The 19455-nt window shown below is 40.6% G+C and overlaps 1 protein-coding gene across 4 annotated transcripts in view; it reads left to right on the top strand.

The window, feature by feature from the left end:
* Window positions 1-19455, top strand: part of LOC110835990 (putative fatty acyl-CoA reductase CG5065) — a 27191-nt gene extending 7736 nt beyond the window's left edge. The window contains exons 1-9 of one of the 4 annotated variants that reach the window (XM_022076760.2): window positions 550-860; window positions 8912-9125; window positions 12608-12856; window positions 15807-15952; window positions 16273-16382; window positions 17065-17263; window positions 17604-17843; window positions 18120-18377; window positions 18888-19455. In XM_022076760.2, the coding sequence (XP_021932452.1) occupies window positions 8925-9125; window positions 12608-12856; window positions 15807-15952; window positions 16273-16382; window positions 17065-17263; window positions 17604-17843; window positions 18120-18377; window positions 18888-19050 (1566 nt within the window). In that variant the 5' untranslated portion in view covers window positions 550-860; window positions 8912-8924 and the 3' untranslated portion in view covers window positions 19051-19455. Of the gene's footprint in view, window positions 1-548; window positions 989-8911; window positions 9126-12607; window positions 12857-15806; window positions 15953-16272; window positions 16383-17064; window positions 17264-17603; window positions 17844-18119; window positions 18382-18887 lie in introns of those variants that run through there. The other 3 variants (XM_022076749.2, XM_022076766.2, XM_087350481.1) reach the window with 3 other exon arrangements.

Raw genomic sequence — 19455 nt, 5'->3', positions numbered from 1 at the left:
ACTTCTGAGCAAATGAAGAGAATCGGTTTCCTTTACTCACACGCGTTCAAAAATTAAATGCTTTTCCACTGAAAAATGCGGATAGTATGAAGGTGAGCTGCATATTTCAGTTGTCTTGGTGAACATCCTACATGTAAACCTATAACAAGTCTCTGGTAGTAGAACCGGAGGGTTTGACACTGCCAGTACCATTAAAACATCACTGAACGCATCCTGAGCTAGTTCTATTCATCTCCCAGCCTCACATTCCATTTATCTAGGGCTCTATCTTGATGTTAAGTCTCCTTGTCTGCCTTTACAACAAAATCCTGTTCGCATTTTCCGGTCTCCGACATCCTAGCTGGACACCCAGCTTATCGCAACCGCCTGTACAGAATATCCACAAATTAAGGGAACGATTTCGACCCACGTCTTAGACCGAGCGGCCGGTTCAACTTCTGCTCTTCGGAAGTCGCCGTTATTATGCGTTCCTTGCGCGAAGTGCATAGCGAGAACGCATTATGGGATGGTCGTGTCTGTCCAGTCGATTCACATCGAGAACCACTGGACGGATTTGGATGTTGATGTGGAGGTTGTGCTGTTCTGCGCGACTTCAAGATCGCAACTTGGAACATCCTACGAGCGGTGATAAAAAGACGTACGCATAAGGAAATTCGTGAGATAGACATTGAGGTGCAGCCGTCCGAGACACGGAACACACTGTCCGAGGTTTTTCGAGACCGAGTCAGTGTTTTCACCACGAATGTGGTAGCACACACTTCCTCTTGGCGCAGAGTGGGGCAGGCACCAATATGAAGGATGGCCGTCTGAAGACTGCCGCAGTGCATTTCGAAGTCTGACAGCAAGCAAGTGGTGGCCAGGTACGTGCATTCACCGACGCTGTGTACAGATAGATGTTTGACGACGTGTAGACCGGCCAGACCCAGCTCAGGATAGAAGAGAATTGCGTGTTTTTTTCAGCACAATATTAAATTCGTGTTCCATAAAGGTGAGAATTTCTTGACCAGTTTAATCCATGTAAAATTTTGAAGGAAGGCTCCGTACTACGGAATAAGTTATGTATTTATTCAGTTTATGCCCAATGAAGCGTAAAACTGTTAGCGCATTCTGAATTTTAAACTAAGTGCTGTAATAAAGTGAAATGGCGAGAGTATATTTCTCACCATTCTACTGCCGCATAGTGTAGCTCTATGAAGCAGGGTGTTTTTAGAAGCTAATAAGAGGTGAAGGTCTGTATGGGCCTGACAGCACAGATAATGTTCAGGTCCGGGCGGGTTGAAGCCTGGTTCTTGTAGCAGCAATCAAACGTTTTTGAACACTGCGGGAATTTTCGGGCTACTCTTTCAAAAGGTAAAAGTTATTCGTAGTTGCGCTGATCTCAGGTTTGTGAAAATATATGGCACCGGAAACAAATCACACCAACTTGATTTTCTCAGGGATTTTTTTAGCTGCCCCCCAGAAATAGTTTGACCACCACCTAACAAACTTGATATCCGAAATCTTTGGCACTGTTCCTTAAAAGGCCTATGACCTCAGACATTCTTAGAGCGTCGTTAATAATGCATTCGATGATTACCGGAAATTGTGCATAAAAATCTGTTAATAATACGATATTCAGGGCAGATTGTAAGTAAGTCGGACTTTATTCGGGCTGGATAAAAGGAAGTCGGGCTTAGGTGGGTTATGGGTAACATTTTTAAGATAAACTTCGGGCTCAGGCTAAATACTCCTCAGGCCGGGTCGGTTGGATTTATAAAATTTCGCCCCGCGCAGATCTGCAATAATGCGCGGTCGGCTAGTAAAGAAATTCCCTCCATCTATGGAACAAGACAGTTTATAGCTGTGAAGATGGCTGTCTACTGGGTTATCGATGTAGTCTGTTAAAAGTTTACTAACGTTTCAGAGGTCCTTGTTACCTGTATTATCAAGGCTATGATATAAATCTAGAGGTCCATGTACACAAGTATGTATTAAACGTTGTCGAAACAATTTTATTTGGATTCGTATCGGTTTAACAGACGAATAGATCCTATTTTATGAAAGCCAATTCGAATTTTAATAATTTTTCTTTAATGTGTATAAACCACAAAGAACTTGCCCATGATATGAAATATAGCAGATTTCATTAGGATCTGTAACTTTATTCTCAAATATTTCACATGAATTAAGATTTGAGGTTTGCATAGATGAAGCTGTCGATGTTAGTTTTCTGGATTTTATCGCCGAGAGGAACGTACGGTCTCCATTTTAGTCATGAAGATGAGGGCCGTATGTTTTTACACAATATCTACCTACAAGGTCACCTACAACGCAGAAGACAAGCATCGTCACGTCCGTGATCACCTGAAATTACGTAATGCTGATGCTGATGGCAGTAGATGGATGCTGTCTCGGACGCAAATGGGAGGGGATAGCGAATGTTGCTTCTTGTGACGATACTTATTCAGATATAATTCAAGGAGAAAGAGTGGAAAATGACAAACAAACACGTTTTTCCGCCTGTATACTAGTGGAATTTACTTAGGAATTTCAACAAGGACAAAATGGCATTGTTACCAAATGGTCGCCTGGCAGCAGCTTTGATTGTGATGTCAGTTCTCTGCATTCAGTCCTTGCAGTAGGACTGGTGGAAGGAAAGCAGGGGGGGACATTGTGTTATTTGTACAGGTAGCCCTCGATTTGTGTCGGTTCAATTTTCGCCAATTCAGAATAACGCTGATTTTGAAACCAGCAAGTCAGAAATAAAAAAATAAAATTTTACTATTATTTATAACGTTTTACAATGTATATCGTACTGATTCTTATACTAAATCGTAATTCTCACATCGCTGATTTTAAATAAAAATTATAAATAGTCATCTCTCCACTTACGTATGTTTCGTTAACGCGAATTTGCTCCAATGAGATCGTTGAATCGGTAAAAGCTGTTTGTAAAATGCAAACTTTTGCATATGCGAGTTTGCTCTTACGCAATTTCATTCCCGGCGCTTTAAACTTTCAAAGGACTAATTTAATCTCTGCGGAGGTACCGGGTTTACGTTTACTACGCGATTTTCTATAGGTCGGCGTCTTACATGAATGCAACTATCGCATAACAGCAGAGATGACTGTAAACATCGATCACATGAAAGAATCGCAGTCAATCGCGTGGACCAACGAATTGCCGATTGTAAGTGTATAAAATATATTATTTAAATTCCCTTTATTTTATTTACGTTATTTCAGAGCTTTAAATGTAATGCCATTATATTACTCGTCAATGTTTGGGTGCCAGGAACGCATGTTATTGATTTACATTATAAAAGAGTTTCAATTTACGCCGATTCCGTTTACGCCGTTTCGTCCAGGAAAGCGTCCCCGGCGTAAATCGAGGGCTACCTGTAATTGAATCGTCCTCTGGGTTGTATTGCCGTCTAGTCTGGTTGAAGTTTACCGACGTGCTAGAGGAATTTGCTACCTCCATAATCAGGTTGATGCTAATCTGTGAACTTGTACCAGATTACATGGTGCTACAAAGCAGAATACAGCCATATTAATGATTCTACTTGGTGTAGGCCTGAAACCAATCTTGGTCACTGCTCAGCCAGCCGTACATTTTATTTTATTCACAGAATGTTTGTTTCAAGGCCTATGAGTTAGCTGCAAAATGTACGTGAAATAAAGCAACGTTGTCTGTCCGTCAATTTGTTGGCGTCCTTAACCTCTAAAACTACTCGACCGATTTCGGAAGATTTTGTGATACAGGTCTGCATTAAAGCTCAATATAAAGACCATACTGGGATACTGGGAACGAGCCGTTCTTCAAGTGCCTGAGCACCGGGTCCCAACTTTTCGTTGGCTTGATCTGTAGACATTTGGTAGGACTCCTTGGACGAGGGATCGGCCCGTCGCAAGGCCTCTACCTGTACACAGGACAACATCCATGGCTTGAGTGGGATTCGAACCCACGGTCCCAGCGACCAAGCGACACAAGGCCCACGCCTCAGACCGCGCGGGCACCTGTGACCCCATAAAGATAATTGGTGGGCTTTTATAAAATGGTATTGAATCTTCGGGTTCTATAAAAGATGAAGAACGGCTGAGCGAAATATAATGTTGCTTTACTTTCACGCGAGTTTTTTATCTACTTCCTAACATGTTCGCAAAGTAGGGCCACTTTTCTACGCTGCACATCTAGTTCCTTTTGCGTATACAACTATGATTTATTAATTCAGGAAGTGGCACGCAGACTTGTTGAACCGGATCTGTCGGCAAAACATATTAACGTGTTCTGGCGTCATTTGAATGCATGTGTTCTGTCTGTGGGACTTGTTTTTACGCCAATTCGCCGACACGTCAGCGCCATTTTCTAGTGTTAAATAAGCATGGAGTTATTAACCTCGTAGATCCAGCTACAGAAGTTACTGAAAACTGTCAGATTGGGGAACTAATAATTACATTGAACGTCCTCCTTGACAGGCTAATAATCCGAAAGCTTGCCTAGAACTTCCTCGCCTTTTTTGGGACCTTAAAGTTTATTACAGTACTCACAAGAGCCCAGCACTGGACCTTATCCTGAACCAGTTTAATCCAGTCCAAGCCCTGTTCCAAGACATTCTTTAATATTATTCTTCCAGGTACGTCTTGGTCTCCCAAGTGCTTCTTTCCATAAGCTAAGAAGTTATTTGTAAGATAGGAAAATAATCGTTAATAATAATGTATTTAAATTAGAGAAGAAATTTTTCCGTATAATGAAATCTTCTCGGGCTACCAGCCGTGTCAGGTGACTGAAAGGCAAAAACGCCAAAGTTTCGATAACCATCCTCGTCCTCGTCCTCAGGGTACTGAAAACTTCAGTTGGTGTTTTCGCCTTTCGATCACCTGAGACAGCTGGTAGCCGAAATTAGTTCATTATACTTGGTCGCCGTGAGAGGTTAATAAGATCATAAAACCTTTTCCGTCTTAACTTCAAGGTTTGTGCTCCTGGCAGTTTGTTATAACATGGATACATTTGAATAAAAACTTGGCAAGCATAATCATTTTTCCTTTCTTCATACTTACGACATTGCATTGTCTAGACTGTTATATCACGGTATGAGCAGATAGCATCTCATTTGCGCAATGTATTTTTATAACGAATTTGTTGGGATTCTTATTTTGTCTGTTTTATTTGCTGATTCCCCATTATACTTGCCATTGTGAGTGTCTTTATTTCCTTGGTAACTAGACCTACTTTCACTCACCGCTAACTTTCTTGCGACAGTTTTTTTAACAGCAAAGCAATTACTTGTGATATAAATGCTAAAGTGATACAAGTCTTAAGAAAAACAGCACCAAGGAAATGTGTAATTTTAATGCGTTAATGTCTGCGATAGATGAGATATTTCTTATCTACATAGTGCATTCTAGGACCTGATATTTCACCTAGATACTTTATTGTTGGTTCGGCTTCATTACTGTACAGCCTCTGAAGAATGTCCCTTCACCCACAGATTGTTTGTCGAGTCATGATGAATGAAGGTGGTGAAAAACGAAATGCTTCTGGGATCGGACAAGTAAGTCTGACGTACGTAACAACGTAAGACATTTCCGCAGTCAGGGACAGTGACTGTGCAATAACACATTCTCACTCATTCTCCGTTGATGACCACTCAAAAGTGAACCGCACTGTGGCTAACACAAGTGCTTTATCACACCCCAGATTTGTCGGGTATCTTCCCATCGGGTTTTCTCAACTAAATTTTATATGAATTTGTCATCTTCCACGTACGTGCTACATGTCACGACCACCTCATCCTACTCTGTTTGCTCGCCCTGATAACACATGGCGAGTATTAAAAACTCATTACCGGTATGCAATTTTCTTCATTTTCCTATTACTTGCTCCTTCTTTAACATAACATAACATAACATAACTAACTAGATGGCTTACCGAACCCGAAGGTTCATCACCGAACTAATCAAAACCCTCCACCAGACGCTGTCCTGGGCCAACAAAATCCAGTCTCCTTCAACTCTTATCTCCCATAGATCCCGCCTGACATTATCCTCCCATCTACGTCTAGGTCTCCCCAGCGGTCTCTTCCCCTCAGGCTTCCCAACCAATACCCAGTCTTTAACATAACATAATAATATAAATATAAATAATAACAACAATGTATTTTTCCTCTAGCCTCTGGGGCTCGCCCGGACTCCTATCCAATGGGTACCGGAGTCCTTTTCCCGGGCGTAAAGCGAGGCCGGGGCGTGACGCTGACCACTCACCCCTATCTAGTGCTGAGGTTAAGAACGAATAGGAACTGTAGTACCTCTCCCCCAAGCGCCTACGTGGCGTGTAGCTGGACAGATTTACTTTTTTACTGTAACAATAACATAGCACCATTACAAAATCTTTATTTAAAACGTAGCAGTCGTTTTTAGACTGTAATACTACGGTTATTAACAACCCACCTTTCTTCCTTTATCCACATAAAAATATCCTCAATTAAACTGCGATTATCTCATTAGCACAAAATCATATACATCACTGAACGAGGAACGTTTTGATTTAAAAATAATTATTGGTTTTATAATTCTGTAACTGAGTTGATGCAGCACTCAGGATCATCTTGGCTTATTTCGTGACGACTTCTTACTTCTCCAACGTTTTCAAAAGTTAACTGTCAGTGTTACATGGTTTAAATTTACCTCCGGAGGAACCAAGGTCACATAACGTAATATGCATCATAAATGACGACTGGTAGAAACAAATGAAATTATTTAAATATAAACCCACTGTCTTGCTACTTTGTTACAACAATCACAGAGGATGTTTTATTCAGACGGGCCTCGTGCTTCAGAGGGTTAAGGGAAACTAATCTGCGCTGTTATGAAATGGCCTGTGGTCATGGCTCCTTGCACTTGGAACAAAACACGTCTGTTAAAAGGCACCTGGCTGACTTTCCAAAGCTGAACCGAATACTTTCATGTCTGTCCCAGACAGCAAGCGACGTTGAATACGTGTCTTGATTCTGCAGTAATTTTGTAACTCCATGGCATAGGATGGTTCTGCAGCAGCTGATTGTCGTTTAGCTGATCAAAAATTCGTCACCTGGGTTAGAATCCGAAAGTTTATCAGTGTGATCACAAAATCCGGGCATGTGACACTAACTCGAGTTGGTTCAAATGTTTGTAAACTTTATTCAGTAAGAAGGTTGTAGCGCCGCGCAGTCTAGTAGAAGTTCACAAACGTTCTAGAGGTCCTTGCTGCCTCCATCATCCGGACAATTTTATACTTATCGCCCTGATGATGGAGGCACCAATATCTTTGAAACGTTTGTCAGACTCCATCTTCATTCAATAATATCCTCGTATTGTTTCAGTTTATCACACGCGTCGTGATTTAATCACCTTAATTTTAGTAAATTTTATTAGGGTAATGAAATAATTTGGGACGAGTTTGGCTGAACATGTAACACTCATAATGGACATTAGAATTGTATGCAAAGTTTTAGTAGGAAACCCCGAAGAGAAGATGACACTTGAGAGACAAAGGTGTAGATGAAAAAATTATATTAATATCTTAAAGACGTAATATGAAAAGGCTTGACTGGATTCGTCTGACTCAGAATATGGTCCAATGATAAGCTTGCATGAGCATGGCAACAAGTGAGTTCTATAAGGGGCAGGGCGTTTATTAACCAACTGAACTACTGTCAGCTTCTGAATAAGTATTTTGGTCTGGGGAGTTTCTTAATATTGATATCAATCTACATATTTCTATTCTTAACACATTAAAATCTCGTTTTGTAAAAACGGCTAATATTTATGGATTACAATTAACGTTTGATGACAAACGCTTGCCACTCATTAAGTTCGTGTAGTGAAATAGTTTCTTGGCACGGCAAGATCGATTTGTTTACCTTTATCATTACGAACCACATAACTTTCTAGTTTTCTAGCTTTAATGGACACGTGGATCATTTTATTATAAAGGTAAGGCTTTAATATAATCAGATTAAGTAAAATAAATACATACTCCCAAGTTACTTTTGGCTACTTAAGTGTGTCATATAACCAGATAATTTATTATTGGTATAAATATTTTGCTGGAAAGATAATCACACTGTGTAGTTAGACTTTCTAGACTAGACTATGTGTGGTCATCTCAAGAACTTTAAAAGGAAAAAATTATGAAAGATACATATTTAAAATTTTATAAGTTTATGGCGATCCCATTGCTTTTATATGGCATCAAAACATGGACGTTGAAGAAGAGAGACTGGAATAAAATTCAAGCATCAGAAATTAAATACCTAAGAACTGTCAAATTTTGTATAAGTACAGATCAATTTCGAAATGAGGACATACGAAAAAAGTTGGATAATTTACCTTTATTTGAAAAAAATACAGAATATAGATGTAAATGGAAAATACGTTTGCTAAAGATGGAACAAAGCGTATCCTATTAAAAGCCTGTAACTACTGTCCGTCTGGCAGACGAGACATAGGAAGACCAAGAACAAGATGAAAGGAGACGTCAAAAGTTAGAGGCCGGAACAGGCGACTTGCCTAATCCATGAAGGGAAGATGACGATAAAAACTAAGATGGGAGGACGTGCACTGGCTTCATCTGACACAAGACAGGGGCCGGTGACGGACTCTTTTTAACACTGCTACAAAGCTTCGGGTCCCATAAAAGACATGGCGTTCCCTGACAATCTGAACGATTATTAGCTTTTCAAGGGCTCTGCTGCATTCAGTTAATTGGGCCTTAATTCTCGGTAACACACTAATTATGTAGAGTTCGTTATATAATTAATATCGAAGCTACAATAGAAATGGTCCGTGTCTTAATTAAGTATTACATGTGTAACACAGACGTCGTTAAGAAATGTATCAGATGGGTTAAAGTGTATTGGATTAACTATAATTCGTGTTATGACGCCCGCAGGTAGTTACGTATTATGGATTCTGCAAACAGTGAGGTGGCAGAATTCTTCCGGGGCCGCTCCGTCCTGGTGACGGGTGCCTCCGGCTTCATGGGCAAGGTGCTACTGGAGAAGCTGCTCTACTCTTGTCCTGATCTGCGCGCCATCTACATTCTGTTGCGCACAAAACGCTACAAGACACCGGAAGTGCGCACAGAGGAGATGCTAAAGATTCCGGTAATAATTTTATTGGTTTTCTGTCCAGAGGTCAGCTAAGTTGACTGAGGATTTACGTGGTTCTTCTATGTTTCTCCAAGTAAGTGACTATAGACTACAGACTCTTACGCTTCCTGCCACATACGTTTGAATCTATCATCCCCGAATTACAATATCACTCAACGTTTAACAGACATTGTCACAGTGAGTCTGTTAAATAAACTACAGGTAAAAACTGTTAAGTACTTTGACCTAAGAGGTATCGATTCACTGGAGGTGTAGCTTGGATGGATGGAGAATCTCAAATTTGGCTTTCGGGTGACAACCGCGTCGAATATTAGGTGTTAACCAACGTTTCGGCAAAATTGCAGTTGCCTTTTTCCAGTTGGGTATGAGGTGGGGCCAGTTCTGAAGGCTTTATATAGGGCAGGTAAGACAAACTTGATGTTGCTGGGTGTTGTCACCCGAAAGCCGAAATTATACACCAGCCGCAAAAATCTACGCACAAGAATTACTCGTATAAGAATTATCTTAGGAACATTCTAGAAAACCGACGTGCAGAAGACCTTAAGGAAGATGGGAATGTTATAGAGTTGGTCTATGACTACAGAAATCTGCTCTGGATGTCCAATGGCGTTGTTTCGGTATTAGCATTCAGCGATGTTAAACCTTCGGGTTCTTCTGCCAGTTACCTGGAGGTTCAATCGCACTAGTCAGTGCTTGGATGTTGAAGATCTGTGAATGTTACGGATCTGGAGATTTTAAGATGCCTTCCATGTTGCCTGAGGAACAGAGACCAACCATTAAGGCTTTGACCGGGATGTTCTTTTGTTAAATCTTATGTGGTACCGCCTGATTCGACTTCTAATGGTTAAGTGAAGTGTTTTCTTCGCGGTAAGGTCTGGATTCGTAAATATTATGAAGACGAGCTTCGGCTTCAAAGGGTTAACCAGCTGATTTTCGTAATGGTGAGGTGTAGTGTTTTCTTCGCGGTACGGACTGAATTTATAAATAATATTCAGACGATCTTCGGCTTCAAAGGGTTAAGGGACTTGGACATCCATTTCTTCTTGATTTCCATCCAGAGACCGCGCTGTTTAGCTCTCTAAAATACGAATAAAGAGAGCGAAAGTTAGGTAGACGGAGGAAGAGTGGCGATACAGAAAAAAGTGTATACAATACCACTTACTTTTGGTTTTTGTGTTTACGGCTAAAGCAGGAGGCATAAGAAGTTACCATTGTTATTTACTGTACCAGACTACGTCTGATCGGGTTTCACAATTTGCTTACCCGCCTAAGTGTCTTATGTATACTTACGAATGTTTACAGAAGATCATGCGGATTATTAGTTTGGGGATTTTCCCTTCTAACGCGCACTAAACACTCGCCGGTTTAACGTAAGGTTTCTAGGTACCTATTGGTGCAATTTTGCTAGACCGTTAAATCCATTGGAATACTGAGAGAAAAAGAGATGATTTCTACAGACTTGAAAAGTCATTTTGTTTCCTGTGCTCCGTCGGCAGCATTTCGAAACGTCGCGTGTCTTTGCTTCAGTATTAAATATTAATAACATGATTTTCACAACACGCAAAAAATTTAACCATAACGGAAAGGTCGTGTCTTTCGGTTCGTCAGTAAAGTTCAAAGAGAAAACTGTCCCTGGTGCTTAATAAAGCAAAAGGCCTTCATACGGAGAGTGGGACTTAGCTCCGCGCATTCTTAACCTCTGCACTAGGTGGAGATGAGTGGCTAGCTTCAGGCCACCCTACGCAAGAGGAAAGGACCGACTGAACACGAGGTTGGGTGTGCCCCAGAACCGGTCTGGACGCTGTGGCAAAGAGTAGAATCCTGTCCACCCAGGAATCGAACCCGGTCGTCGAGTCAGTAACCTAATCAGTATCCCGATTCAACTATTGCTACGAATCAAAATCACGATTCTGAGAAAAAATTCGGTGTTTTTACCCACAAAATTTTATTATGGAAATCATCCCAGTACAGGCCTAACTTCTGTGATTTGAAGTAATGTTTTAATATTTTTTTTACAAAAATGGCTTCTGTATTACAAATTGGTACGTCTACACGACAAAATTATCTAAGATCTATAAGTTTTAGGAATTGTTTTGACATGTAATTTAGTATAAACTAACGATCATGTATTTTATGCAACACCTCACATGTTGGCTGGATTTCTAGCCTTAATTTCACCCAGAAATGTGCAGTACAGTGTAAATAAAATGACATTAAATAATAAAATTTTAAAAATGTATATACTTTTTAAATTGCTGTAATAACTGTCTAAGACTTTATTTTTTGATGGATGTCTTGGATCTGAAATGTTTAATGAAATACAAGGGCAAGTTAACGTATCCGTCTGTTGCTAAATGACTTTGTCAAAAGTAAAATTCCCTGTTGCAAATAATTCAATACCAAATAATATAAGACGAAACGAACTGATTTTATCCTGCAATTAATGATCACAAAGACGGTAGAAAATCCCAAATTCACATATAAAAATTGGCAAACTGTTAGTACAAAGTTCGTGCTTGAAGCGAATTTTTTTATTGTTGTAATACAAATAAATGTGTATGAAGGTGAAAGTTTGGTTCCTCGTCGATTATTTTAAAATAAGTTATTATTAAAATAGAGATAGAACTGCCGCCAGATGATGTGAACACAGCAAAACCGATGCATCCAAGAACCAGGTAAAATTGTAACCCTAGATACAGGCATTGTGGTTGCCCAATACCACGCCTCCTTTAGACTCACCGGGGAGAAATACAAATGGCAGAATGACCTAAATGCGCGTTTCGCCTGCATCAGCAACTTGTGGGTTGAAGGAAAACGCGTGTACTGTGTAATACAAAGAAAGACGTTACCGCAGTTGGTATCGTTCAAATCCTGTTTACATAATAAATCGGATAATAGAATTCCTTGTGAAGATGGTTGTCTTCTGGGTTGTTGCGCCGTGTAGTCTGGTCGATGTTTACCAACGTTTCAGAGGTCATACTACCTCCTTCATCAGGGCGATGAGTATGAAGATTTCTGTCCTTCTGGGTTGTTGCGCTGTGTAGTCTGGTCGATGTTTACCAACGTTTCAGAGGTCATACTGCCTCCATCATCAGGGCGATGAGTATGAAGATTTCTGTCTTCTGGGTTGTTGCGCTGCGTAGTCTGGTCGATGTTTACCAACGTTTCAGAGGTCATACTGCCTCCATCATCAGAGTATGAAGATTTCTGTCTTCTGGGTTGTTGCGCCGTGTAGTCTGGTCGATGTTTACCAACGTTTCAGAGGTCATACTGCCTCCGTCATCAGGGCGATGAGTATGAAGATTTCTGTCTTCTGGGTTGTTGCGCTGTGTAGTCTGGTCGATGTTTACCAACGTTTCAGAGGTCATACTGCCTCCATCATCAGGGCGATGAGTGACTTGTCGAAGACAGCCATCTTCAGACTTTAAGCCGTGAAAATCTCAAGTCCTACAAAATTTCTTGTGGTTTTCTTTTAGTTGTTCAACCGTTTGCGGAAGGAAAAGCCAGGTGCACTACAGAAATTGTTGCCTATACATGGAGACCTGACAGAAGAGGAGCTGGGTTTGAGTTCTGAAAATAAAGCAAAACTCCAAGAGGATGTGTCTGTAGTGTTCCATTGTGGTGCTACTTTGCGGTTGGAAGCGAAACTGAAGGATGCTATCGAAATGAATACAACGGGCACTTGGAGGATTCTTCAGCTGGCCCGCGGTATGAAGGAACTCAAGGTATGTCACCTTCATGTGCTAAACGACGTTGTATGCACTTATGCAGATTTTTGTTTGCTATATTTTACGATTGTTTGTTAGGCGAGGGTATTATGCAGTTAATTTGCTTTAATGGTTTATTTAAAGACGCTGTTTTATCAAGGTAAATAATGAAAAATTATTTTGTTGTGCAGTTGTTTATTTAACTACAGTGTACCAAATTCTTTGTTTTGTGTAGCGTTGCTGAGAAATAGTAGAATGTTCATTGATGACTAATTGGCGGATATTTAGTTGGAGTCAGTATTTGTTTAAATAATTTTCTGCAAGAAAACCGAGACATGTTTTGGTCAAGGCACTTAGCGTCAGGCTCGGATTTGAATCGCGTACCTGTAGAATAATGGTCAGGCGCGTTGAAGTGAATAATGTATGCGTAAATATGTCGTTTGTGAATGACTATTTCACAAGAAATCTTTGTTCATATGGGAAAGTTCCCAAGACAGACAAATTGTTTGCTTTCAGAAACACTTTTACTAATGTGTTCTGTTTTCGACGAATCGACTAGCTGGGAATTTCTGCTGTATAATATAGTCGAATTTTTTTAATATGAAGTTGCAAGGAACTCGTCGTTACAAAGAAATCTTTCGTTCACAAATATTTTGAAACTTAAATATTTGTTAACCTTTAGTTTGTACATGTCTTCTCATTTTCACGGCCAACTATACAAATATCCCGTATATTTGTCTCATTTTACATAAAATATATCAATAGATAGATAACAGTACATTTTTTTCGTTCAAACATTTCATCTCCGCAATAATTCGATCTGCTTTCTTTTGCACGGTAAACAGGCAGAACAGGCTGTTCTCCATTGCTTCATGTTTACGCGGGTGATTCACATGATTTATCACCATCCCAGCTTTACCATAAATGATTTTGCCCTTCTTTTCAACCTTTAGTGCCAGAAAAATTAACTCTCACCCCCCTCGCAGCAAAAGTAGTGTATCTCACTGCTATATTCTCTCTCTCTCTCTCTCTCCTTCTTTTTTTGCTTCAAATCGTTAACGGTAAAACGTTACACGTAATAGAAAGTGATTTGAAGGCTCTGAAAATCAAGTCTTTGAGTCCAGCAGCGAGCAACCGCGGACACGTATCGTGACTTCCAGGGCGATTTTACCGGAAGATAGTTTCGTCACACGGGCACCACACCGTGGCGCAGTCAGTTGTCACAGTGACCCCAAAAAATTGCGACATGCGATACCACAAAGCCCTGCATCATGGAACGAAGAACGATCAGTTCGGTAGAATTCGGTGAAGGGAAATAGATCTTCGCAGGTCTGCACAGACAAAAAGTACAATACTTGCTCGGTCCGAGGACCATTTGGCCAATCACAGCCCAAGACTGAAATTTATCTTCGAATAGTTTACTTGTAACCCACCTAAGCCCGATTTTCTTTTATTCCAGCCCGAATGTAGCCCGATCTATTTACTATCTGCCCTGATTATCGTGTCTTTAATACATTTTTTAATGCACAGATGCCAGTCATTTGTGAATTAATTATTTAACGATGCTCTAAGAACATCTGAGATTATTTTGGCGTTTGAGCAACTGTGAAGAGATTTTGGATGCCAAGTTTGTAAGGTGTTGCATCGAGCTATTTCTGAGATGGGGGGGGGGGGGGGGCAGTTACAAAAATCCCCGAAAATATCAAGTCGGTCGGATTTGTTTCCTGAACTCTAAATTGTCACAAACAAGAACTTTTTCTTTGCAAAAACGAATGGCCAGGGAAAGCTCAAAATTTTGTGGATAACATTGGATTGCTGTAATTTGAAAAAGGTCGTAATCCGGCCAAGATCTGGGCATTATCTGTGTCACCAGACACACACACAGGTACAGGATTTTAAATAAGATTGAAATGTTTCTACAAATTGTAGTAAAACTCACCTTATTTACACATTCTCGAATTGTTTGAAGTGTAAGGACAGACAGACTGACTGACGGAAGGTGCGATTTTAATAGGCGCTGTGAATTTTGCCAGAAGCCAGAGAAAGGCGAACGCAGTCCACATTTTTAAGACGAATTTCTCTTGGCTCCAGTTCATGGTCACAGAATAACCAAACTTGAACTTCCAGTTAGAAAATAACGAGCTAAATATTCGCCCAATCAAAACATTGAATTTTGTTACATTAGATAATAACTAGGCCGTTATCTTGTACCACCTCTGGACTTGCCGGCCTGATTTCGTTTAGTCGAACAAATTACTTTCTCTCTCTTCCGTACTTTTCAAAATACCGTTCGGCTGTTTAGTTCGACCAATTAGGATTATTGCTGCCTATATGTAGTCCATGGAGTTTCCAAACGCGTTTATAGTGTCGTTCCAAGCTTTTGAGGAACTAGTTCGTTTATTTTTCCCAAAGTACCTGTCCGTCACACGGGATTTCAACTTTTTTGTAATAATTACTTGTATATATTGCTTATCTCTTGCATCACACATATTTAACCAACTCTTACTTTAGGCTTACAAGTACGTACTATATATATTGGAATGGGCTTAATCTTACACATTATATATATATATATATATATATATATATATATATATATATATGGATAGATAGATAAAAAATATAAACATTAATTGGACACTTAAGCATTTTAACTGACATAGATTGCACCACAAGGAAAAGACTTAAATATTTTTTCTATGTGTTAAATCCATATTCATGAAAGAAAGGGTGTGACGTCACGTATCTTTTCTCTTATTACTGCCTCATGGCTTGTAAACATCAGATAGACCGCTTTTTGCATTAAATCCTATATGGTCGCCTAGTAACGAAACAACAGTAGGCATGCCCTTTTTACTTTCAAGGACCTCTGAAATAATGGTAAACTTCTACAACCTAGAATACAGCCATCTTCAGACTCACCGCCGTGAAAATCTCAGATTCTACGCAGAACGTTTTGTGTTCTCAGGCTTTTGTGCATTTGTCCACTGCGTTCTGCCACTGTGACCTGGAAGAATTGGAAGAGAAGATTTATGATTCGCCGGTGGATCCTCATGACGTCATGAGGTGCGTCCAGTGGATGGACGAGACAGCTCTAAATTTGGTATCTGACAGGTAAGCCCAGTTCCTGCATCCAGCAGTTAACAAAATGCAAGGTATAGTGACCAATTTTGTGCTGTGAAGATCCCTGGCTCGTCAGCGTGTGACGTAGCAAATCTCAGTATGGGCTGAAGAACATAGTACTATTGTCAAATCTTAATTTGAGTACCAGACGTTGCAGGCTCATACGGGCAGACCACACACAATATAACAGCCAGGAACATGATTATGGTATCTGACAACGTTTCTGGTTAACACGTGATGTTCGGCCAATGCTGTTACGAGGACCAGTAATGTCTGCTACGAAATCGGTGCCAATCGTGTTTCTGTTGCAGGCTGATCGCTCCGCACCCCAACACTTACACCTACAGCAAAAGGCTGGCGGAACGACTTATTAGCAGTCAGTTTCCTGATTTGCCGGTCGCTGTGGCAAGACCTGCTATTGGTACGTTCAATTATACCAGAGAGTCTAACTGACGTGTTTCAGCCAGAAGTTTGGGGTAGGACAAACAGGAGCATCCACTGACAGTTCTTGGTGATTTCGGATACACTGGTTCTTCATAGTTTCTGACGTGCCTCAACACAGAATAGCTACTGTTTCATTAGGCTTCTTTACGAAAATGTTATGTTTTCTGCCACGTCTAATTTAAATCCTCCAAGAAAACATGTAGGAATTTTAGAGTACATGCAGTGTGAGCGGTGTGAATTTTAGATGGCAACTTACTTAGAGGTAACTTACACTCGCCTAAAGCAATTTAATTCCATGGAGCAGTGTTTATGAAACACTCACAATCGGTCATTTATTTAAGAATTCTCCATCATTTATGGATCCTAAAGGTTTATAACTGCATTCTCAAAAACCCTTAATTGGATCCTGTTTTTAGCTAAATGAATCCAGTGAACTCACTCACGTACTATTTCCTTAGTATCCTTTGTTAATACTATCCTCGCATTTGCCCACTCGTCTACCAAATGGCGTATTTTATTCCACTTTTCAGACAAAAATCGCAAATCATTTTCTCTTCCTTATATGCCCCGCTCACTTCATATGCATCATTTGATCATCCTCGTAACGAGATGTGGGTTGAGATGGCAGCGAGCTTGACGCTGAGATTTGCTGGTTGCAGTGACCCCGACGTGGAAAGAACCCATGCCCGGCTGGGTAGACAGTCTGAACGGTACCATCGGACTGCTGGTGGGGGGTGGCAAAGGTGTGATTCGGTCCATGCACTGCAATGGCGAATACCAAGCCAAGGTGGTGCCAGTGGACCTCGCCATCAATTGTCTAGTGGCCATCGCTTGGCGAACAGGGACTTCTGAAAATAGGTAGGGCAATGCAGACTGTTACAGATAACTTTCTTCTGGAATGTTGCGACGTGTAGTTTGAAGTTTATCGATGTTTCAGAGGTGTTTAGTGCGTTCATCATCAGGACGATGAGTATTCATCATCCTGATGGTGGAGGTGGTGTTAGCCAGCTAGTTGAAGCGTCTGGCTGGCTAACGATGCATTTTATCTGATCGGTTCGACTGAACCATGAAAGTAGGACAGAAGACTTCTAATTTTTCATTTTTCAGAGTATTTGCCGAGCTGACGCAGTTAACTTGAACGATATGTATCTTAATTTCTTTTGTACACGTACAGAGCGTTGGTACTTTTGTGCTACAGATTGAGCGAGATTCCCGTGTACAACATTACATCATCCGATGTGAATATCGTCACTTGGCGTGAGGTGTTGGACAAAGGGCGTAAGGTGGTGCACGAAAACCCCTTCGAGATGACGATCTGGTACCCTGATGGCAACATCCGCAATAGCAAACTAATGCACAACCTCTGCGTCATCTTCCTTCACTTCCTGCCTGCGTACTTCATAGACTTCCTGCTCCTCATATGCGGACAGAAACGCTTGTAAGTACACTTTATAATGGAAGAAAGAGAAATATAACGTTTACGTGGATTCTCATCTTCACGTCTAATTTTGTCACTAAAGCAGAGTCCTTGAGAAGCTGATAATCGCTCACATTTTTAGAAATATCAAGGCCTTTATGATATCTGACATTGCATTAGACCCTACCATATTCAAAAGAGCCCACCACTGGTCCTCATCCTTAAGCCGTATTTCTTTAAGATGCGGTTCCTAGAGGAATACGGCGATGAGTCTGAATTCTGTTTGCTGTGTTGCAGCATGGTTCGTCTGCAGCACAAGATCCAAGATGGCTTACAAGTTCTTCAGTACTTCACCACCAGACAGTGGCAGTTTCGCACTACCAATGCATCCGCGTTACAAAAACAAATGAACTCTGTGGATCGCGAGATATTCTTCACTGACACTGAATCAATGGACAATGACGAGTACCTTGTCGATACTGTGCTGGGGGCGAGGCAATATTGCCTCAAGGAACCGCTCAGCTCCCTGCCTCGTTGTAGACGTAACCTCAAAATGTAAGTCTTGACACACAGAAATATACGCGGGTAAAACACGGAATGTGTACAAAGTTTTCATATAAGCTGATTTTTTTTTGAAGATGATTCATCGCCCTGATGACGGAGGTAGTATGACCTCTGAAACGTTGGTTAACATCGACCATACTACACAGCGCAACAACCCAGAAGACAGAAATCTTCATACTCACCGCTGTGAAAACCTCGAATCTTACATGATTTTGTGTAATTGGGTTCATGTGGAGTATTTTTCCGAATATCTTAATTTTTTCTGTGGTCTGATAATTTAACAGTGATATACATAGGCCCATTTGAGAACACGATTAGAAAAATGTAAAATGGATTCGGTTGGTTTAGAATACGATCCAGTGATGAGTTTTTTTTCGACATTTATCTCCATTAGTTTTCTTTTCTTTCAGAACGTATTAGGGGAGACAGGCACAGAGGCGTGGTGACATCTGTCCTTATAAAATATCAGAGATATAAATATAATTATGCCTGTGTTCACAGCCTGTATGTCGTGGACCGAGTGTGGAGCGCAATATTCTACTTGTTACTTGCCTGGGTGGTCTTCACGTGCTTCAAGACCACGCATCGCCTGTTAGATATTGACGTCTACTACATCAGTAATATGCCTATGGTACGGAGTTTGATAGCTCTCAGCGACGTGTAACACCCAATATCAGCATTGGTCATTTCACGGCACTGCATCAAACGCAAAGGTTGTTTTGCGTCATTTAAGAAACTTCTATAATTCTCAGTACATGGAAAAAGAAAACACTTATAGATGCTTTGTTTGGTTATTTAACGATGTTTTATGAACTGTGGACGTAACATCGCACAGATTAAATGATGGGCGGTAGGGAAATTGTGGGTTGGGTAATTCACTGGAAAGTTGCTTAGACGACTTAAACCATTATCTTCGAGTTTCTGTAAGGGAATCAAATGGTGTGAGATAATAACCTGATACTCGCTTGGAGGATCTGAGTAAAACTGTGGTATTTGGGGTATATGGGTAGAATTGTAAACTGGATTAAACCTGCCTTCAAAACGACTCAAAATATAAGCTTTAAATTCT

Source organism: Zootermopsis nevadensis, unplaced genomic scaffold (assembly GCF_977971745.1).
Source record: "Zootermopsis nevadensis isolate Lab colony 2312 unplaced genomic scaffold, Znev_1.0 Znev_ptg000017l, whole genome shotgun sequence".
Taxonomy (NCBI): domain Eukaryota; kingdom Metazoa; phylum Arthropoda; class Insecta; order Blattodea; family Termopsidae; genus Zootermopsis; species Zootermopsis nevadensis.
The sequence above is the reverse complement of the archived record's forward strand: the minus strand, read 5'-3'. Positions and strand labels throughout refer to the sequence as shown.